Raw genomic sequence first — 23,498 nt, 5'->3', positions numbered from 1 at the left:
AAAGTGCTTTTGACTAATTTGGTGATTGAGGATATTTACCTCCCCCCTTTTTATTAATAAAACTTTACTTTTTCCTCTTTATTACTTCCAAATTAAAAGAAAATTCTCTGTATTTTTATTTTCTCACTTAGTTCCTTTTTTCTAACTTTGGTGGTAGAGGGAAGCAGCTCAGTTCTTGTTTGGTGAATTTAAAGAATCAAAATGTTATTTTTATAATATCTATAAGATTCTTTAAATTAAACAAGAAACTAAATAATTTGCATAAGGTTATCTTCTTAATGATCTATAAGTCTTAATTCCCCGTGTCCCGCCCACCATGAATTCTTTAACTTGCAAGTTCATCATCTATTCTGAGGTCAAAATATTGAGAGAAAACAAAAATTACTCAATTCCAAGTTTAAATTAAATATGTGGAAATTTAATTAAATGTAAATTAATTAAATTATGTGGACAGTTAAGAGTACCTAAAATTTACTACAAGTCCATGAGAGGCACTGCTAGTTTAATCTTTCTTCTTTGTTATTATTAATATCCATAATGATGTATTTGCATAATAAAAGGCAAATCAGTACCTATCTTTCTAAATTGCTATGACCTTTCTTTGTCATTGACCTGGTTATCAGCATATGGGAACTGAGAGATTAGAAACTAAATATTGTACGTAAATGACATCCAATTTGTGACCCAAAGTATAGACTTGCCATTATAGTGCAGGAGGCTGTAACAATTATAGATGCTTTTTTTCCTTTAAAGTGCTGAAGTGGTTTCAAAATTGTCAAGGTCACCAATGACTTTCATCCTACCAAATTTCAGTGATCTGGTCTAAAGTTTTTGAATTCTTAATAAAATTTGACACAGATGCTTACTTTCATCTTCTTGAAATGGTTTCTTCATCTGGCTTCCCAAACATCACCTTCTCTTATTTCACTTACCACACTGCTCCTTCTCAGGACCCTGTACTTGAACCATTTCTTCTTTCTGTCTCTAAATTTTGGACTTCTCAGCCATTCACTATCCTCTATTCTGTACTCATACTCCCCGTACATGTCTTCATTCAGTCTCATTCTTTCTGTACCCCCAATGACTTCCATATTTATATATTCAGCCCTGACCTCTACAGGCATACAGTCTGCAGCTTATTTGACCTTAGCACTTGGAGAATTGAAGTGATAGTTTCTCAGCTGTGTCTGACTTTTTGCAATCCCATGGACTATAGCCCATCAGGATCCTCCATCCATGGAATTCTCCAGGCAAGCATACTGGAGTGAGTTGCCATTTCTACTCCAGGGATCTTCCTGACTTAGGGATGAAACCCAGTTCTCCCACATTGAGGGCAGATTCTTTGCCATCTGAGCCACCACACTTAAAGGATATCTCAAATATACATGTCCCAAACAGAATTCTTAAGTTCCCATCTCCTTGAAATAGCTCTTCCTTTAGTCTTCCATATCACTGTTTACCTAATTACTCCAGCCAAAAAACTAGAAGTCATCCACCATTCTAGTTTTCCTCACTACCTAACCCTAACTCAACTAGGTAACTAACCTAACCTAACCCTAATCCAACTCTGCTGCTGCTGCTGCTGAGTCACTTCAGTCGTGTCCGACTCTGTGTGACCCCATAGATGGCAGCCCACCAGGCTCCTCCATCCCTGGGATTTTCCAGGCAAGAGTATTGGAGTGGGGTGCCATTGCCTTCTCTGAATCCAACTCTAACTCAAGCCAAATCCAAAAGCTTGTCCTATTGCCTTAATCTTCAAAATATGTCCTGAGTCCAACTACTTCTCACCAGCTCCAGCACTACAGCCTCAGTCTGAGCCACCATTATCTCTTCTAGACCTTTGCCATAGACTTCTACATAGTCTGTCTTCCTGTACTATTGTCTTTCTCTACCAAGTAGCCAGTCATCTTTACAAGATGTGAATCAGTTCCTGTCATTCCTTTCCTTAAAAAGTCCTCCCCTGATTTCCTTCTAAATAAAATCTGAACTTCTACCTTGTTCTCAAGACCCTATGTGATCTGGGCTGTGTCTGTCTCTTCAGCCTTTTCAAACTCCTGTCTTCATCTAATACACCAAGCATGTTCCTGTCCAGGTTATTATCACCTGCTGGTCTTTCTATATGAAAACTCTTCCTTAAGGTCTTCACATATCTGGGCTCCTTCTCATCCTTCAGGTCTTTCACAAATTATTCCAAGAGATGTTCCCTAATCACCTGTCTACACTACCATCATCATTCTCAGGACTTCGCTATACTTTACCCTACTTTGCAGTCTTTTGATCATTTAACATTATCTGAAATATATATTTTTTGATAACTTACTTCTATTCTGCCTACTTCACTAGAGTATAATTTCCATGATGGTAGAGACTTTGCCTGTGCTGTATCTCCAGTATCCATATCATGTTCAGAGGGTAGGTATTCAAAAATTGCTTCTTAAATTAATATATAAATAAATATTAATACATCATATCAAAAGAGTAAAATTTTTGTTTATTTTAATGAATAGTAAATAAATATGTTGCATAGGGAGATGGACTGGAAGTTTCTGATATCATAAGTAAATGTGGTTTTTCTGGAATACATGTCTTAATAGGAATTTATTTGGTTTCCTTTGTTCATAGGCTTTTTTTTAAGAATAACAAGAAAAAACTGGATGATTCATCAGATTTTGAAAAAAATGAATTACTGATGAAGATAAAACAGGTAGGAAGATAGAAATGATGGCTTTAAGTATAATTAATTTTTAGTTAACATTTTAAGTATGTGTGAAAATGTGAAATTTTCTCAAGATAGTATTATTTTCATTAACTAATAATAATTATGATCATGATCATTCACAGTAACTGATTTAAAGATCTTATCAAAAATCTGGAAGAAAATAGTGAAAATCACCTAAGCTGAGCATAAAAAAAAATTTTGATTTTTTAAAAATGAGGATAGTTTAAAAGACCTCTGGGACAGCATCAGTGTGCTCTAATATTCAGATTATAGGGGGTCCCAGAAAGAGGAGAGAGAGAAAGGGGCAGAGAACATAATTAAATAAATAATAGCTGAAAATTATCCTAACCTGAGAAAGAAAATAGATATCTAAGTCCAGGAAGCATAAAAATTCCCAAACAAGATGAACCCAAAGAGGACTACACCAAGACACATTGTAATGAAAATGGAAAAAAAATAAAGATAAAGAGAGACTCTTAAAAGCGGCAAAAGAAAAACAACTGGCTGTATACAAGGGAACTCTGAGAAAACTATCAGCTGATGTTTTAGCAGAAGCTTTCTAGGCCAGAAAAAAAGTGGCATGATAAATTTAAAGTGATGAAAGGATAAAACATACACCCAGTTCCCTACCTGGCAAGGCTGTCATTCAGATTTTAATGAAGGATGGAGTTTTATAGATATGCGAAAGCTGAAAGAGTTCAGCAGTACTAAACCTACTTTACAAGAGTTGTTAAAGGGACCTCTCTAAATAGAAAAGACCATAGCTAGAAATATGAAAATTACAAAAGGAAAAATTTCACTGGTAAAGGCAAGCATAAAGTTCAACCACTTATAAAGCTAGTGGGAAGGTCAAAATATAAATGCAGTAAAATCATCTATCCGCAATAAATAGTTAAGTTATACAAAAGCCAAAAAGATGGACAATATGACGTCAAACATACTAAATGTGTAGGGGTAGTAAAAATGCAGAGTTGTTAGAATGTGTTCAAACTTAAGATCATTAACTTCAGTTCAGTTCAGTTCAGTTGCTCAGTCATGTCTGACTCTTTACCACCCCACGAACTGCAGCATGCCATGACTTCCTGTCCATCACCAACTCCTGGAGCCTACCCAAACTCATGTCCATTGAGTCAGTGATGCCATCCAACCATCTCATCTTCTGTCATCCCCTTCTCCTCCTGCCCCCAATCCCTCCCAGCATCAGGGTCTTTTCAAATGAGTCATTTCTTTGCATCAGGTGGCCAAAGTATTGGAGTTTCAGCTTTAGCATCAGTCCTTCCAGTGAATATTCAGGAGTGATTTCCTTTAGGAAGGACTGGTTGGATCTCCTTGCAGCCCAAGGAAAGCTCAAGAGTCTTCTCCAACACCACAGTTCAAAAGCATCAATTCTTCAGCACTCAGCTTTCTTTATAGTCCAACTCTCACATCCATACATGACCACTGGAAAAACCATAGCCTTGACTAGACAGACCTTAGTCAGCAAAGTAATGTCTCTGCTTTTGAATATGCTATCTAGGTTGGTCATAACTTTCCTTCCAAGGAGTAAGCATCTTTTAATTTCATGGCTGCACTCACCATCTGCAGTGATTTTGGAGCCCCCCAAAATAAAGTCTGACACTGCTTCCACTGTTTCCCCATCTATTTCCCTTGAAGTGATGAGACCGGATGCCATGATCTTCGTTTTCTGAATGTTGAACTTTAAGCCAACTTGTTCACTCTCCACTTTCACTTTCATCAAGAGGCTCTTTAGTTCTTCTTCACTTTCTGCCATAAGGATGGCATCATCTGCATATCTGAGGTTATTGATACTTCTCCTGGCAATCCTGATTCCAGCTTGTGCTTCATCCAGCCCAGTGTTTCTCATGATGTACCCTGCATATAAGTTAAATAAGCAGGGTGACAATATACAGCCTTGACATACTCCTTTTCCATTTGGAACCAGTCTGTTGTTCCATGTCCTATTCTAACTGTTGCTTCCTCACCTGCATTCAGGTTTCTCAAGAGGCAGGTCAGGTGGTCTGGTATTCCCATCTCTGTCAGAATTTTCCACAGTTTATTGTGATCCACACAGTCAAAGGCTTTGGCGTCGTCAATAAAGCAGAAATAGATGTTTTTCTGGAACTCTCTTGCTTTTTCGATGATCCAGCAGATGTTGGCAATTTGATCTCTGGTTCCTCTGCCTTTTCTAAAACCAGCTTGAACATCTGGAAGTTCATGGCTCACGTATTGCTGAAGCCTGGCTTGGAGAATTTTGAGCGTTACTTCACTAGTGTGTGCTGCTGCTGCTGCTGCTAAGTCATTTCAGTCGTGTCCAACTCTGTGCAACCCCAAAGACGGCAGCCCCCCAGGCTCCCCTGTCCCTGGGATTCTCCAGGCAAGAACACTGGAGTGGGTTGCCATTTCCTTCTCCAATACTAGGGTGTGAGATGAGTGCAATTGTGCGGTAGTTTGAGCATTCTTTGGCATTTCCTTCCTGTGGGATTGGAATGAAAACTGACCTTTTTCAGTCCTGTGGCCACTGCTGAGTTAACTTAATCACATGTATATAAACATTGTTATGTGTATGAAGTGAAAGTGCTCATTGCTTCGTCATGCCTGACTCTTTATGACCCATGGGCTATATATAGCCTGCCAGGCTCCTCTGTCCATGGAATTCTCCAGGCAAGAATACTGCAGTAGGTGACCATTCCCTTCTCCAGGGGCTCTTCCTGACTCAGGGACTGAACTCCTGCATTGCAGGCAGATTCTTGAACCATCTGAGCCACCAGAGCAGCCCTGCTATGTGTATATGTCATGGTAACCATAGACAGAAAATTTGTAATAGACGCACACAGAAAAGAGAGAAAGGAATCTAAACATCACACTAAAGATAGTAATCACATCACAAGGGGAGAGAACAAAAGATGAAGCATGAACAAAAACTACCAAAGCAACCAGAAAATAAACAACAAAATGTTGATAAGTACATGTTGTTGTTTTAGCTGCAAAGCTGTGTCTGACTCTTTTGCAGCTCCCGGACAGTAGCCCACCAAACTTCTCTGTCCATGGGATTTCCCAGACTGGAGTGGGTTGCCATTTCCTTCTCCAGGGGATCTTCCCAACCTAGACCCAGGGATTGAACTGCATCTCCTGCATTGGCAGGAAGATTCTTTACCACTGAGCCACCGAGGAAGCATCAATAAATACATATCTATCAGTAACTGCTTTAAAGGTAAATGGGAAAATACTCCAATCAAAGATATGGAGTGGCTGATGGATTTTTTTTTTAATGTCTATATATGCTGCTTACAAGAGACTAGCTTCATATCCAGAGAAGGCAATGGCAACTCACTCAAGTACTCTTGCCTCGAAAATCCCATGGACGGAGGGGCCTGGTAGGCTGCAGTTCACGGGGTCGCGAAGAGTCAGACATGACTGAGTGACTTCACTTTCACTTTTCACTTTCGTGCATTGGAGAAGGAAATGGCAACCCACTCCAGTGTTCTTGCCTGGAGAATCCCAGGGACGGAGGAGCTTGGTAAGCTGCCGTCTACGGGGTCGCACAGAGTTGGACACTACTGAATCGACTTAGCAGCAGCAGCAGCAGCAGCAGCAGCTTCATATCTAAAGACACACTGAGACTGAAAGTGAGGGTGTGGAATAATGTGTTCAATACAAATAGAAGCAAAAAGAATGCTACCCAAAAGACCTGTTTGGATTTTGATTGGGGTTGAATGAAATCTGTAGGTCAATTTGGGGAGGATTTTGCACTTTTACAATACTAAAGTTTCTAGTCCACGAATACAGCATATCTTTCATTTATCTTAGGTCTTTTTTGTTCTCTTTGACTTAATTATTTAATTTCACTATGATATGTCCAAGTTTTTCTTTTTGTTTATCCTGCTTGGGATTTATTGGCTATCTTAAAATCTGTGAATAGCTGTATTTTATAAGTTCTGCAAAATTTTCAGCTGTTATCTGTTCATGTATTTCTTTTATCCCATGCTTTTTCCACTACTCCAATTCTGTGTACACAATTATGTGTACTAATAAAATATCCTGTCTGTTTCTTACTTGCTCTTCTCTGTTTTCTAGTTTTTATCTCCCTTAGCTGCATTCTGGGGAGAATGGTCTCATTTCAATTCTTAATTTGGTTTTTGTATTTTTGAGTTGGTAAATTTTCAGCTCTGCTTTGTCACTCTTCATTGTTTCCGAGTCCATGCCATATTTTTCAAGCATGTCTAGGATTTCTTTGATCATAATAAGTACAGTACTTGTGTATTTCAGTGTCTATTTCCAATGTCTGGTATTTTTGTAGGACTATTTCTTTTTATCTATAGTTTCTGCTAGTTTTTGTTCATGCTGTCTTGTTCCCTTCTGTTCCTGGTAGGAAACTGGATAGTGTTCTTCAAAAAAGGTGTTTGTAGAAACAATTTGAGGTCTAGGATGACAGTATGTTTCTCAGAAACAGATTTCATTCACTTTTGTCAGATTCCTGGGATGTTACCAGTTCCAAACTTTCTTAATCTACCTTTAGGTTCCCTGGTGACTGAAGTCACACTTAACCATACTTCAGTCCAGTTCTGTTCAGTCACTCAGTCCATAGACTGCAGCATGCCAGGCTTCCCTGTCCATCACCAACTCCTGCAGCTTGCTCAAACTTATGTCCAAGTCAGTGATGCCATCCAACCACCTCATCCTCTGTTGTCCCCTTCTCCTCCTGCCTTCAGTCTTTCCCCGAGTCTTTTCCAGTGAGTCAGTTCTTTACATCACATGGCCAAAGTATTGGAGTTTCAGCTTCAGCATCAGTCCTTCCAGTGAATCTTCAGGACTGAGTTCCTTTAAGATGGACTAGTTTGATCTCCTTGCAGTCCAAGGGACTCTCAAGAGTCTTCTCCAACACTACAGTTCAAAAGCATCAATTCTTCAGCATTCAGCTTTCTTTATAGTCCAACTCTCACATCCATACATGACTACTGGAAAAAGGGAATGGTTACCCACTTCAGTATTCTTGCCTGGAGAATTCCATGGATGAGGAACTTAGAAGGCTACAATCCATTGCATGAGTGAATGACTAACCATGCTTGTTAGCTTTTAATTCACTTTTTTTCAGACAGTGAAGCTCTTTGGAATCCCAGACTAAAGTGGTGGAAGGTTTTATCAGGCTTAATACCTGGATGAGCTCTAAGTGTTTACTTTTGTCCCCTGTGTCAAGTAAGAGAACCAAACCTCAGTTTCCAAATGATTTTTTCTATATTAATAAATGTCCTCAGACTAAAAGGACTTTCCTGCTGGCTCAGTCGTAAAGAATCTGCCTGAGTGCTGGAGACCACCTGCAGTGCAGGAGACGTGGGTTCAATCCCTGGGTCAGGAAGATCCCCTGGAGAAGGAAATAGTAACCCACTCCAGTATTCTTGCCTGGGAAGTCCAATGGACAGAGGAGCCTGGTGGCCTGCAGGCCATGGGGTCACAAAAGGTGGACATGACTTAGTGACTTAACTACAACCACCAATATCAGAATGAAAGTTTTCAGTGCTAGGTTTACCAGTCTGGACTTTTGCTTTTTTATAGAATTAGGCCTACTAACTTCATGACTATGCCAAAGCCTTTGACTGTGTGGATCACAATAAACTGTGGAAAATTCTGACAGAGATGGGAATACCAGATCACCTGACCTGCCTCTTGAGAAATCTGTATGCAGGTCAGGAGGCAGCAGTTAGAACTGGACATGGAACAACAGACTGGTTCCAAATAGGAAAAGGAGTACGTCAAGGCTGTATATTGTCACCCTGCTTATTTAACTTCTATGCAGAGTACATCACGAGAAATGCTGGAATGGAAGAAACACAAGCTGGAATCAAGATTGCCGGAAGAAATATCAATAACCTCAGATATACAGATGACACCACCCTTATGGCAGAAAGTGAAGAGGAACTCAAAAGCCTCTTGATGCAAGTGAAAGAGGAGAGTGAAAAAGTTGGCTTAAAGCTCAACATTCAGAAAACGAAGATTATGGCATCCGGTCCCATCACTTCATGGGAAATAGATGGGGAAACAGTGGAAACAGTGTCAGACTTCATTTTTTTGGGCTCCAAAATCACTGCAGATGGTGATTGCAGCCAGGAAATTAAAAGATGCTTACTCCTTGGAAGAAAAGTTATGATCAACCTAGATAGTATATTCAAAAGCAGAGACATTACTTTGCCGACTAAGGTCTGTCTAGTCAAGGCTATGGTTTTTCCAGTGGTCATGTGTGGATGTGAGAGTTGGACTGTGAAGAAGGCTGAGCGCCAAAGAATTGATGCTTTTGAACTGTGGTGTTGGAGAAGACTCTTGAGAATCCCTTGGACTACAAGGAGATCCAACCAGTCCATTCTGAAGGAGATCAGCCCTGGGATTTCTTTGGAAGGAATGATGCTAAAGCTGAAACTCCAGTACTCTGGCCACCTCATGCGAAGAGTTGACTGATTGGAAAAGACTCTGATGCTGGGAGGGATTGGGGGCAGGAGGAGAAGGGGACAACAGAGGATGAAATGGCTGGATGGCATCACTGACTCAATGGACCTGAGTCTGAGTGAACTCCGGGAATTGGTGATGGACAGGGAGGCCTGGCGTGCTGCGATTCATGGGGTCGCAAAGAGTCGGACACGACTGAGCGACTGAACTGAACTGAATTGAACCTCATTATCTTATTCTGCAACACATTTAAGATCCCTTTTCATCCTGCTATTTCAGCGATCCTTAGCCCACCATTCCTTCCTTTTTTACCTCATTTGAAGCCATTTAGTAGAGATATCCAAGCACCAAGTTCTTACCTCATTCAGAAAACTAATGGTTACTGTCTTTTGTCTTTGAATAGAAATATGTAAGAAAGGGTAAGCATAATATCTAAACAAAGAGGTTTTGAGCAAGAATTCCTACTGATGTTATTCCCGCCCCGCCCCGGTATAGTTTATCTTCTGGGAAAAGGACCTACATATCTTGCTGAATGATCCTACTTTATTAATTCTTATTTCAATATGAATTATTACTTTATGATTTCTCATCAGTGTTTATTACTTTTCTACACATTTGTCATATTTGAGGCCCCAAGTGTACAATTAATATCTGATGTAGAATTAAATCACTCAACATTTTAAGGCATAGTCTTATATTAGTGTTAAGTCATATGCCCAGTGCTCTAAGTGAGTTGCCCATCAAAGAAACCATCTCACAAATCCTCTACTTCAATTTCTTTTATTTTCCCCTAGATGACTGAAAAGTTACACAAATGTCGTTTAGAGAACAAAGCTCTACGAGAGAAATTGCAAACAGTTTCCAGACAATATAAGATTGTCTTAAATGAAGAGGATAAAGTTTTCATGCAGAAACGGAAAATTTATTCTGAGTATGTTTCTATCCATGAGCTATACACAACTCGACATACTATAGTTATGGGTTGCGTCTCCATTTAAGCTTATCCTAGTTTTAAAATCTATTGACAACAGTGAAATATTCTTTATCCAGTCATAAATATGCCCTGAATTTGCCTCTATACATACTGAATAATGCTTTCCTCATATGGGTCAAATCAAATCTATAAACAGCAAGCCTATTATTTTTACTTCTACGTCAGATTCTTGAAAGAATAACCGTGTTTTTACTCCATAAGACGGCCTAGAGAAACTGAAATCTACTGTCATCAGAAACTGGCTCTGCACTTAAATTTCCTGTCTCAGAAAAAGGTTTGGTCATTGACATAATCCCCTAACCCAGAGACTAGGAAATTATTCAAGGAAACTCCTGTATTTTACCAGGAAGCACCAATGTTTGTCAGTTCCACCTCCCAAATATTTCTCAAATATATCCTGTCCTCCTATCCAGCTCCACTGTTTTTACCCCCTTTTAGCCTCTTTGCTTTGGCTTGCCTCTCAGAAGTTCTTCCCACTTTCTGTTTTACCACCCCTAACTTGTCTATCTCCTTCTCACCAGAATGATCCCTGTGAAACATCCCTCTGAGGTCACTCCTTTTCATTAGTCATCGCATTGTTATCACCTGCGTACACGCCACTTTGTCCCACTGAGCTATGACAGATCAGCGCAGTTGCTCCATCTTAGCACTGTGTCCTCAGGATCTTGTCCATTGCTTAGCAGGTAATGGGCATTCACCAGTGTTTTCCTAATGAACTGTATAAGTAATAATCCGGAGAAGGCAATGGCAACCCACTCCAGTACTCTTGCCTGGAGAATCCCGTGGACGGAGGAGCCTGGTAGGCTGCAGTCCATGGGGTCGTGAAGAGTCGGAAATGACCGAGAGACTTCACTTTCACTTTTCACTTTCATGCATTGGAGAAGGAAACGGCAACCCACTCCAGTGGTCTTGCCTGGAGAATCCCAGGGACAGCGGAGCCTGGTGGGCTGCCATCTTTGGGGTCGCAAAGAGTCAGACACGACTCAAGCGACTTAGCAGCAGCAGCACACTTAAAATTAAGTCACATGGAAGTGTAATTATGGTGTACAGACCCACTTATGTGAAGCTGAATTTATGGTCATTGTTGTAGCATTTACAATACAGAGTTACTACAATCATCATTTCTCATCCAATTGAATAGCCTACTAAGAAGAATGATACAGTTAGTATTCTTCAGACAATAACTTCCTTAGATTGATACGAAGTAATCAGTTTGAATCATAAAATGTTCTGGTGACAAATAATTGCAGTCCTGAAACATTTACTACTGTTTTTGGTATTTGTCCTCTTCAGCTTGGGCTGCCATAACAAATTACCATAGACAGAGAGATTTAAATGACAGAAATTTATTTCTCATAGTTCTGGAGGCTGGACATCTGACATCTGGGTGCCAGCATGGCCAGATTCTGGTGAGAACTCTCTTCCTAACTTGCAGAAAGAAGATGGTCAACCATCTTCTCACGGAAGGGAGATAGAGAGAGCTGTCTGGTATCTCTGCTTACGAGGGCGCTAATCTTACCATGAGGACTTTACCCTCATGACCTCATATAGATCTAATCTCTTCCCAAAGGCCCCGTCTTCAAATACCATTTCACTGGGACCTAGGGCTTCAACAAATGAATTTGCAGAACACAATTCAGTTCATAGATGTTTTGAAGAAGATGAGATGCTTAGATAAAGTACTTCCTGTTATAGGCATGTGCCTCCTATCAATGTCTGGAAATTTGAACAAAATCATAAACTTTCCATTATTCACTCTGTAAGTTAGGGACAAAAAATCATCACTTTTCATAGAATTTCTCATGGGTGCTGCTCACTGGCTTCAGCACTTTACATTTCATTTAAATTCTTATAACCAGTGAGATAGCTATTATGGTCCCCATTTTATGGATGGCAAAACTGAGGCTCATCCATAGGTGAAGTCTCTTTTCAAGATCGCACTGCTAGGAAGAGGTAGACCATTATCTAAAGTTAGTCTGATTGATTCCTTCACATTTTCCAAAATAAAATACCAGAATTGATAAATTCATCAAAAGAGACACACTCACTCAGCAAGGCAAAGTGCTATTGAACCATTCTCATGCTTTTATGGTTCCTTTTACAATTAATATTCTTTTCATGGCTCGAAGATTTTCATAAATTTAGAGTTAGCCACTAATAGGAAAAAACTTTGTTTCTATTTTTTACTAATTTATCTGGTAAATAGTTCCTGAACTGAAATTTTCAAACTACTTTTTGAATCCTTGTTTATTATTGCATATTTTCTTATGCTAAGGAGTTAAAAATGATTTCAGTGTTCAACATATGATAACTATTTTTTTCGTGGTAGAAATAAAAAACAACTGGCATTTATAGCTCAGAAAGAAAACTTCCTATCAAAAAGAAAAGTAGACATCAAAAATATGGAAGAAGGACTTATTACTCTCGGCGAGCTCCATCGGTATGTTTATTTATTACTCTCAGCAAGCTTCATCGGTATGTTTATTTATTACTCTCAGCGAGCTTCATCGGTATGTTTATTTATTACTCTCAGCGAGCTCCATCGGTATGTTTATTGCCTTTGAACATTTTAATCTTCATTCTTCTGCATTTATTTTTTAATAAATGGTAACAAACATAAAATTTGGAATATACTATAGAATACTATACTATACATAATTGGCTATCTCTGTTTTATAGTCCAGAAAGGTCATTATCATTGAATCTTTCAATGAAAGGATAGACAGGTGCTGAGTTCTACATAAGCTGCTTCTAATACCTACGTTAGAGTCTCCACATTCCCCTCTCCCCCAGATCCACAAGCACACCTTCCATTCTTAATTACTACTTATCCCTAATTCCAGAATCTATATTGGCTTTCTAAGTTATGGGAGAAAGTGAAATTTACAGTAGCTCAGTCATGTCTGACCCTTTTGAGATCCTATGGACCGTAGCCCACCAGGCTCCTCTGTCCATGGGATTTCCCAGTCAAGAATACTGGAGTGGGTTGCCATTTCCTTCTCCAGGGGATCTTCCCCAACCCAGGGATTGAACCTGAGTCTCCGCATTGCAGGCAGGTTCTTTATCATCTGAGCTACGAGGGAAGGCCCCTATACCCATGTATAATGTCTAAATTATACATTGCAGCAAATCAGAACTCAGTCCAAAATCCAGAGTTCCTCAACAATTTGTTGACCTAAACCCTTCCTATGTCATAGGGTTATTTCCCTTCATGTCCTCTGTATGCAATGTTTGTCTTAGTTCCAAGCGTCCTGACTAGCTACTCCTTTCCTCTGTGTGTTTGCAAATGATGATGTCTTTTCCTTGGTGAGATATCACCTCCATGTTCCTCCCTCTATTAAATATTATTCTTTAATAACCTGTCCTCAACTGCCTCACCAAAATCTGTTCTTCCTTATTCTTGGCTTCAAAACTTGCAAAATCAGTTTGCATTGGCCAAAAAGTTGTAATTGTTTTTCCATTAGTCTGGCACTAAAATCTTCAGTTGTGCTGGTTTGTTTTGTCTCCCAATTAGACGGTAGCCTTATTGTGCTACCACAATAAGTTTGCATTATTGTGAAGAATTATACATTAAGTCTATCATACATTTAACAGCTCCCATAAATGCAAAATCCAATATGTTTTTCTTATTTTTAGAGCAACAAAGGAAGTATATCGGAAACAAATAAAAATCTTGAATGAGAACATGGAAAGAGAAACTCAGAGATGGTAAAAAAAAACTTATTTATATCATAAGTACTGTATGTTATCTTAATTAATAGTGCCCCAAAGTTGGAAAAAATAAGAGTGCTTGTTGGTTCCTAGAGTCCATGGAAGTTATTTCCCACAAGATTAAATTATGTGAGTTCTCTTGGCTCTAGATGTGTTTGTTAGTTTGATATTTTGTTCATTGAACAGAAACAAAGTTTTTCATGCCAGTCATGTGAAGTCACCAGAGTATAATTGTCAAGATTTGTGACAATGAGTCTTACTCAGCCAGGTGCCTATGTGGACCAGTAAGGAAGGTGATGTGAAGGGACAGAGGAGAGTGGTTAAGCACACAGTCTCAGCAGATGGACTACGTTGGTTGTTTGGCCTCTTGTTAGCTCTATGACCAGGGCTGAGTTATTTAATATCTCTCTGCTCCCATCCCTATAAAGTGAGGAATGATAGGAGTACCCACCTTGTAAGATTGCATGAATGATAAATGAGATGATCTATGTGAAGTATATAGCCCAGTGCCCAGCACCTAGAAAACACCCACAGAAACTTAGATATATTTTATTGTTGTTGTCATTGTTGTTATACTATTTATAAGACTCTAGTTGCACATTTTTACTCTTCTCTAGTTATCTTTTTTATGTTGTGGTGGAGAGAAAAATTTGAGAATTCAGAAGCTTGAGGCTTCTTACTAGCACTTTGAGTAATTTAGGTAATTCCTTTACCATTTCTGTCTGGGACTCCTCTTTTTTCACCAAGCCCTGAGCCTTCCCCATTTCTATCCTTTTCTAGAGGAGGTGAGCTATCAAGTGTGGTTTGTCCACTGTCCTGCTGGATGCACTGACACAACTTCATGTGAAACAGCTTGCAGAGATGCCATTTGGGCAGTTAATGCTTTGTCTTATTTTTTCAGCTAATGTGCCTAGTCTGCATCATCAATAGCACAGATAATTTTGTATGATTTCTTTTGTTTTGAATTTTTCATCTTTTCAACGAACTGCGATGTCAATTTGACGATAATTCTTTTTGTTCTCATCTCCAGTATTATAACTCAGTGGAAAATAGCTTGTTTGCAAAAAAAACACGCACGTTGGGTCAAAAATATAAGAAATGAAATACAAGAACTTATAGATAAAATTCAAGAAGCTGAAAGTAGGCGCAGTGAATTAATGGAAGAGGTAAAGGAACCCAAGGAGCTTGTGTTCGCTCCCTATATTGATTGCATATCAGTAATTCTTCAGTATTTCATTACACTTTACCTTATTGCTGATTTATGTCTAGAGTAAATTATGTAACTTTCTTAAGAAATGTATCCATTTGCTATGTATTAACTGTAGGAATTTAGCAAAGTAGCAATTCTCTCCAGAATATGATTTTGAAGTATGTAACTAAAACTTGAGGACAGTGTTTAGGGAAACTATCTCTAAAAATAAAGGGACTAAACATCATTTATTTAGCTCCTATATTTATCCTCTGCCTACCCTCCAGCCCCTACTAGTTCCATGCCTAATTTCCTAATGTCATTTACACATGTTGTTTGGTGACGAAATTAATCTCGGAAGGGAAAAAACATCCCTCCCTCTCCAGTAGTTACTGAGACAAATTAGCCAAATGTCATGCAGAAAGTTATTAATTTATCTGACAATTTGAAAATATTAATACTGACTACTACAAGACATTTGATAAATTCTCATTTTCCCCCTAATTAGACCAGTATTAGAGAAAACGATATCAAAGAATTTTTGGCACAGATTGAACAACTTACATTAGAATTAAAACAAGAGGAAGATGCATTTGTTATCAAAGAACAAAAGTTAATTCAAGAATTAAGCAAGTTTGAAGTAAGTTTTATTTTATATCTAAGAACAATTTTATGTGGCTGTATGAAGGGGAGGGTATATTTCATGCCATTCAGTTAGTGAAAGTGAAAGTCGCTCAGTTGTGTCCGACTCTTTGCAGCCCTATGGACTATACAGTCCATGGAATTCTCCAGGCCAGAATACTGGAGTGGGTAGCCTTTCCCTTCTCCAAGGTATCTCCCCAACCATTCAGTTAAATGTAAAGTAAATCTTCTAGTTTGAACAAGACTACAATTAAATTCTGAATATTTCTTCTTTTCCTAAAAAAGAAATAGAGCAACAAGAAATATTTTTTTAGTTAAAAAAAAATCACACACTCCAAGTTATGTAGAAGTCCTGGCAAAAATCCATGGAGGTAAGGTGGAGTGTTGGAGAAAATCATGCAGAGCTGAAAGAGGAGACAGTGGGGGAGAGGAATGAAGGGTGAGGGAGACCAAGAAGGACAATCTCAGAGGTTCTCCTTAAAGAGGGGGCATGGTATTGACCTGGAAACTGCCAGGGGCTGCCCTTGGATAGAATAGAACATGGATGCTGGAGAGGAAGAGTCACAGGGCAGAGAGTGGAAACACAACAGAAAACAAAAAGCTTTTCAAGGTGCTGGTGTTACCTTGACAGGCAAGGGCATGTTTCTTGGAGACCACCGTTAATAAAGTAGCTGAGAAGTAAAGAGATGGTAATAGAAGACTTCCTGAACTTAATACAGTTTGAAGAGAGGGAAAAAGGCCTGGCTACCCCAAAGAGGAGCTTTATTTGAAGGCAGCAGTCCCTTGCTGTAGCAAGGGAACAGGCAGTCCTTACATTTCAAAGTTTAGATCTCCCCCTGATCCAAGCCCACTCCCCGCCCTCCACCACAGCCACACACACTCTGCCATGTCCTGTAGAAACCCTCTGTAGATAACTGGTCCCAGAAAAAGTCAATTCTAGAAGCAGATAAATCTTCTGCACAAAAATACTATGAGAAAAACAGGTGAAGGGGGAATGAAACTTTCATAAAATCGTTCTGGAACAGTTGAAAACTATGATGATTCAACATTCATCTGTGAATTCAGAAAAAAGTTCATAGAGTTGCCAAGGAAGATTAGCAGTATGGAAATACAGGAACTCAGGGAAGAGACGTCAGAAGGGGATGGCCAGAAATAGCAAGAGGGGAAATGGAAACTGGCACAGCTCAGGGAACAAACAAGGGAAAAAAAGCATTGCACAAATGCACACAAAATTAGAAGGGACAGAAGGGAGAAGCTGCAAGGTGGAGGGCATTTCTCCACTGGTCGCAGCATGTCAAGGTGCTCAGTATCCTTCTAAATCTTGAAAAACAGAAATTTGTAAAAGAGAGGGATGGGAAACAGATAAAGAGCTTTGTCCTTATGAGCCATTCCACTGGGGTGGGGGGTGACTGAAAATAAACAATAGAACATGTGATCTTTTCAATGGCAATAAATGCTATAGAGAAAATAAAAATAGGGAAGTACACTGGGGTGAGTGTATATAATGCAGTCTATGTGCCCTTTTAAACGGGGAGTCAGAGAAGCCCTGAAGGGTATGAGGAAGTGTGATGTGCAGACATCTGGAGAAGGTGGCTCCAGGCAGAGGACGTGCTGAGCCTGAAGGTTCTGAGACAAGACTTTCTATTTGAGGGATGACAGGGAGGCAGCGTGGCTGCAGCAGAATAGGGGAGAGTGCCAGCTGGGCGGGGACTCATCTTCCAGAAGCAGATGCTGACATGGAGTTAGGAGTTCAAAGGTTTATTAGGGTGTGATGCCTGTGAAAGGACTAGGGGCCACTATGTAGGCTGCAAACTCTCTAGGGAGCTCCAAAGCCAGGATTGTCCATAGGAAGAGGCCCGCCTTGGGCAGAAATGGCCTCACCCTTGTTCCATCTCCTTGCTCACACAATTAGTTGGAGGCCACTGAAGAGCATGGTCTTGGCTAGATAGCCAAGGTCACTCTGAAGGAGCCAACCACCCTGGAGGCTCTCAGCTAGCCACTTTCCTTGTCATAGGCCAGTGGATTCTTCCTTGAAGGGAGATCTAAAAGGGGCAACTCCAGGCCTGCCCCTCATTATAGGTCCTCGTGAATACATTGTCTTTTGCTCTGCATGGGCTGGGAAGCCATTGGAAGGTTCTGAGTGAAGATTATTTATTCTGAAATAATATGGCTTTCCCTTAAATAGGATCACTCTAGTTGCTATATTCATCAGAATTTAGGAAAGCAGTGGTGGATACAGGAAGACCAATTAGGAAGTGAGATCAATGTGCCAAGTAGTTTGACTTAGAATGGTAACTGAGGGGTGGTCAGAGGTAGCTATCATCTCAGATGATTTTTGAAACAGAGATGACAGAGTTTACCCATCACACTTAATGATAAACCAATGAGGACAGTCAGGAGTAAGATGAGGACACCATTTAACATTGCATTCAAGCGTATAGAATGAAATAAGGCAAAATAAGTAAATTAGAAGTGTAAGACTGCAGATGAGAAAATTTCTGCAGATAGTCTGTTTGCCAGGCTATGTGCCCCCTGCAGGGCTGTGGCCACCTGTGCCTCATTTACACAAAGACATGGACAGATGGCAGCCTGGGTGCTACTATTATAAATCGCTTTTCCTCTTGAAAATCATCATCAATAACCCCAGGCACATTGGAATCCCATTCTGCCTTTAGTTCAATTGGCATGGGGAGCCCAAAATTGAGAGGCAGTAACCTCAGATTTCAGAGAAGGCAATGGCACCCCACTCCAGTACTCTTTTGCCTGGAGAATCCCAGGGACGGAGGAGCCTGTTGGGCTGCCGTCTATGGGGTCGCACAGAATCCGACACGACTGAAGCAACTTAGCAGCAGCAGCAGTAGCAACCTCAGATTTTGGTTTATGGGAGTATTCTTGTACCCTTGGTGGGGTCATTCTCACCGGTAGTAAGACCTCTGGATGGACAGAGCCCAAATTCACAGGGAGGGAACGTGAAATCAGTAGGTTTCATAGTGAGCCTTTCATCACTGGGCTACATATGCACGTGGCTCAGGACACAGGGAGGCTGAGGGAGGATTTGAATGATCTGAAGAAGCTGCCCACCTCCAAGAAGCCGAGCCAGCAGGCAAACACCCCCTTGCCTGAGCGGCAGCAGCACCTGGTACCCAGTCCTCTCTCCAAGCATAAAACAAGAGCATGGTTTCTTGTTAGGGTGGTGCTGGCAGCCTAACCCTTGTGCAGGCATGGGAATGAATTAAAGTATGCACATACTTCCTTATGTGAGGAAGGCAGCCATTGTTAGGCCATCCTTTTTTTTAGAGAGCATAGTATAGGTAATACATGATTGAGTTTCTGAACAGTGCAGTCTGGAGAAATTTACTCCTGATTCTACATTGTAATAATTTTATATTATGGTGTTTTATGTTGTTTTTGTCTTTCTGTGTTGTTCATAAGGATTCTAATGACAATATGGAAGGGGACCTATCAGGCCATTAAATCGCTGTATTATTGTAATTAGGGCAAGCAAGGTGCTCTATCAAAAAGAGGCCAAAATACAGTAAACATAAGCAAGATGTGCACTGAAGGGTTAACAATCCTCTGTCTCTTATTGGGAACTTGATTTTGGCTTAACTTTCTGGCTCCTTCCCCTGGTAACCTGATAAAGATGGATTCTCAGTGTTATCAGGCAACATTGCTTGTGCAGAACAACACTTTATTGGTGTGCTGCATCTTGACCAGGAGAATAACTAATGGGAAACCAGAGCATTGGGCTTTCCTGGATTTGGTGCCTCTTTTAAAAGGGCATGGCCCTGGTATGGACCTGGAAGGTATGCCCAAGAGATGTTGGCTCCAATTTGAACATGAGGCTTCTAAGCCAGGGAGGACTTCACATCCACCCCTGTGGGACTCTTTCTCTTAGGCTATCACCTTGGAGGGGTCAATGGACATTAGCCTCAGGTTGGCTGTGTTGAAAGGGCACCTCCTGTTGGGGAGACAGGCCTGATGTTGCTGGCATTTAGGTTTCTTTTAAATTATATGTGTGTTCAGCTTAGATAAAAATAAAAAATAAAAGTAAACTGGATCAGGTGTGGCCTGTTTAAATCTTAAGAGTCTTAGTATCTAGTTAAGGAGCCCCTAACATGGTCATTACAGAAGAGAGATTTTTATTTCTCTTCCCTGGTACAGGCTGAAGGGAGGGGGCTGAGGGCTGGAAAGGCAGCTCTGCCATCCTCAGCATGAGGCTAACATCTGCAGGTCCAAGAGTCAGCTTCCATTCTCAGCCTCTTCCAGCAAGGGGAAAGAGGAAGGACCCAAGAGGCATATACTTCTTCCTGTTTTAGGGGCAGGACCCAGAAATGGCATACCCCACTTCTGCTCACAGACTCACGGTCACACCCGCCTGGTAGGAAGGCTGAGAAATCACTCTCGTTGGCAGCCATCTGCTCAGCTAAAACTCAGGGGTCCTGACAGGACAGGAGAGTGGATAGGACATGTCAGTTGGCTGTTTTTGCCTTAGTCATTAGTTGAAGTCCACCCTGACTTTCTAGGAGAGACTCAACTATATTCCATTTGAAACTAAATAAGACCTGAGCTTGAATAAGTAAGCAGGCATGTTCATTTATTGAAGTATTATATCCATTTATTTCTACCCCCTCCCCATTTCTTACTTACATCCTCATTTCTTAGAGCTGGCATGTATTTTGTTTTACTGCGCTTGTGCTTAGTCACTCAGTTGTGTCTGACTCTTTGCGACCCCGTGGATTGTAGCACCCCAGGCTTCTCAGTCCATGGGATTCTCCAGGCAAGAATACTGGAGTGGGTTGCCATGCCCTCCTCCAGGTTTCATAATGTATGATCGATCAAAAGAAAGCTTCTCAAATATGTTTTAGGGCACATATAAGGTAACGGCAATAGAACCATAGCAGTCAAGCTATAGAACTGAAAGGATCTTTGGAGAGCCCAGCAAATTTATCTCCTAACATGATAGATTGCCAGAGAGTCAGTGAGTCAGCCAACAAATATTTATTAAATATCTAGTGTGTGCCAGATATCTTTCTATGCAACTTAGGATAAGAAGTGTCCAAGACAGAAGTTTCCACATCAATGAACTTACCTTCTACTCTAGAATATTGTGTGAATTCTCCATAATCATACCTCACAATCAGCTTTCTGTCTTTCAAGCAAAGATTCGCTGAAGAAGCACAAATTAGCAAAGAAAAGAAAGTTGAGTTAGACGAGTGTCTTCCACAGCTTCATGTGGCAGAAGAGGAATTCACAGACAAAAACAGAAAATTTCACAATCTCATTGAAACTGTTACAGGTAGATATGAAGTACTTAGTAATTGACTTCAAGCCCAGGTACGGATTTCACTGTTGTCTGCTAACACAAGGTGGGCCATTCATCACAAGCCAATAGTGACATTCTCTCAAGCTTTTTCTATTGTCTTTAATTCTCCATTCTCTAGTTTTTGCCTCTTCTAGTTTCCTCTTCTCCACACCACAATCTTACGGTTAACTCTTGTTAAATTTTCCTTCTCTTTTAAAGACTATTTAGAACTAAGAGTTAGTAACAACTATATTATATAGTTTCTGTCTGTTCTTGGTAAAAGTAGAACCAATTTCTTTACCTTCTACCATGTGGAAAATTTTTTATGTTTCTCAATATAAGTTTACAAATTGTATCTTTTCCAGCTGTGACTTTAACCATTTATCGAGTGGTACTCCTTAGATTTTTTTTGCTAATCTAACCCTAAGGCAGAGATAGATAAGAACTTGTCTCAGATTTGGGGGCTTCAAACAGGATATGAAATGTGTCTGAACACATGTTTTGTGTTTTAGTGCATGGCACAACCATGTGTGTGTTTAATATGAAAAACAATTATTCTCCCCAAAAAGTTGTGGTCATCTAAACCTGAACCCAAAAGTTCAGATCTGGAACCATCCTAGAGGTGTGACTCTTGTCTTGAATCTGGGGAGTGAAGGGTCATTATCCAAGAATTTAGGTTCTTAAGCAGGACAACTTCCAGCATTTCTATCTTCTAGATGATAGCAGAAATGCTGTTGGAATCAGGAGGCCAGGACCAAAATTACAGAAAGTACTGGAATGGGAGTAAAAAATGTGCACTCTGGTGGGACTGACCAGCTGGCAAAGATGACTATGGGGATAGCAATTAAAACTGTGTGCCAAAACAGGGCAGTCACATGGAAGCCCATATGCTGAAATGTGAAACAGATACTCAAAGCGAATAGTGATAATTGTCAAAGAGGGTGGATTTTTAAGAATATAAGAATAAGAATAAATGCCTAGGTAATTGGTCTGGTTCCCAGTCCTCAGGTGGCTTCCACTTTTGCCAGGTTTTCATTTGGTTAACCCAGTTAAGTTTTCTTCATCTTTTACCACTTTTAGCAAGACATACAATGTGTATATATTCTGTTGCCAGATATCTACTTCTCCAACTTTCCTCCATCCCTTCTTGCACTGGGTGGGGGATATAAGAAACACTGTGAGTATAAAAGTAAGCAATATATTGCAGTATACTGCAAGAAATGATTCTCTTAAGTCAAAACAGAGGGGTAAAACACTGAAGAAAGTAGAAGGGAAGGCAGGAGAAAAGAAGGAAAGGGGACATAAGAGCAATGTGCTTCAGATCGTGGGAACTAAACCTTTTAGTCCCTTACTCATAAATAGGATTAGATAGTCAAAAATCACCAGACATCTCAGGAAAACACTCCAACATGAATGACAGAAACTAAAGCAGACAGAAAAAGAGAATATGCTAGAAACATGGACAACACAAAGAACATAATATGGATTCTCAGGGAGTACATAGTCTCTCTATATTATTATATGTAATGCATATGTATTCTCCATTTATTGCAGAGAATATATATTCTTTCTATTATAGAGAATATATCTTAAAGGTACATTCTTAGAGAAATAAAATAAGATATTGTGTTTATGAAAAAACAAGATGCTTAAAAGAACAGAGAACATGAAAGAGTTAGTAGAAATAAAAAATGTAACAACTAAAATTTTAGAATTCGATGAGGATTATAAAAAAGTTAAGAAGATTTCTCCAAAAATAGAAACAGAAAACAAGGAGATAACAGGATAAAGGGTAAGGAAATTATAAAACTATTCTGAGATGTCAAATATCTAACAGGAAAGACAGAGAAAAATGGAAAGTATAAAGTTATCAATAAAATATTACAAAAATATTTCTCAGAATTGGACAATATGAATTTCCTATTTGAAAGGGCCTACCAGATTCCCAATACAATATATGAAAGAAAAGACATTAACTAAGCCACATCACTGGATTTCAGGAGGGAAAAAAAAAGATTGTAAAGGCTTCTAGAAAGAAAAAGAGATTTTACACAAGAGATTAGGTACCAGAATGGTTTCAGACTTCTTAGCATCAATATAACAGTAGAATTTAGAAGACATTGCCTTCGAAATTTTTAGAGAAAAAAATTTCCTATGTTGGATACCCATCTGAACTATCAGTCAACTGGAGATGTAAAATAGAGATGTATTTAGATATATAAGACCTCATCTACTGTGTCTCAGGAAGCTACACAAAATTTGCTTCAACAAATAGAAGAAATAAGAGAAAGAAGAGGGTATGAGTTTCAAAAAGCAGGAGGTCTAACATGAGAGAGATGCAAGGGGAAGTCTCAGGAGGTCAGCTTTGCAGTAGGACTAAAGAAAAATGCACAGAAGACAGTGGGGGAGGGCAGAAGAATGAAACTGATGCACTACCTGACATGTCTGACCACATGGGAAGTACTTTTCAGAAAGCTTTTACAATTCTATTATAGATTTTGGT

The 23,498-nt window shown here is 39.8% G+C and overlaps 1 protein-coding gene across 2 annotated transcripts in view; it reads left to right on the top strand.

Annotated features, from left to right (window-relative positions):
• CCDC175 (coiled-coil domain containing 175) overlaps positions 1–23,498 on the top strand; it is a 79,669-nt gene that overhangs the window by 32,111 nt on the left and 24,060 nt on the right. For both annotated transcript variants that reach the window (XM_012181753.5, XM_060418110.1), the window contains 7 exons: positions 2,623–2,704; positions 9,949–10,085; positions 12,478–12,588; positions 13,785–13,856; positions 14,890–15,025; positions 15,557–15,688; positions 20,851–20,989. In XM_012181753.5, the coding sequence (XP_012037143.3) occupies positions 2,623–2,704; positions 9,949–10,085; positions 12,478–12,588; positions 13,785–13,856; positions 14,890–15,025; positions 15,557–15,688; positions 20,851–20,989 (809 nt within the window). The remainder of the gene's footprint in view (positions 1–2,622; positions 2,705–9,948; positions 10,086–12,477; positions 12,589–13,784; positions 13,857–14,889; positions 15,026–15,556; positions 15,689–20,850; positions 20,990–23,498) is intronic.

The sequence above is a fragment of the Ovis aries genome, chromosome 7 (genome assembly GCF_016772045.2).
Source record: "Ovis aries strain OAR_USU_Benz2616 breed Rambouillet chromosome 7, ARS-UI_Ramb_v3.0, whole genome shotgun sequence".
Lineage (NCBI taxonomy): Eukaryota > Metazoa > Chordata > Mammalia > Artiodactyla > Bovidae > Ovis > Ovis aries.
This window is presented reverse-complemented; position numbering and strand designations above follow the sequence as displayed.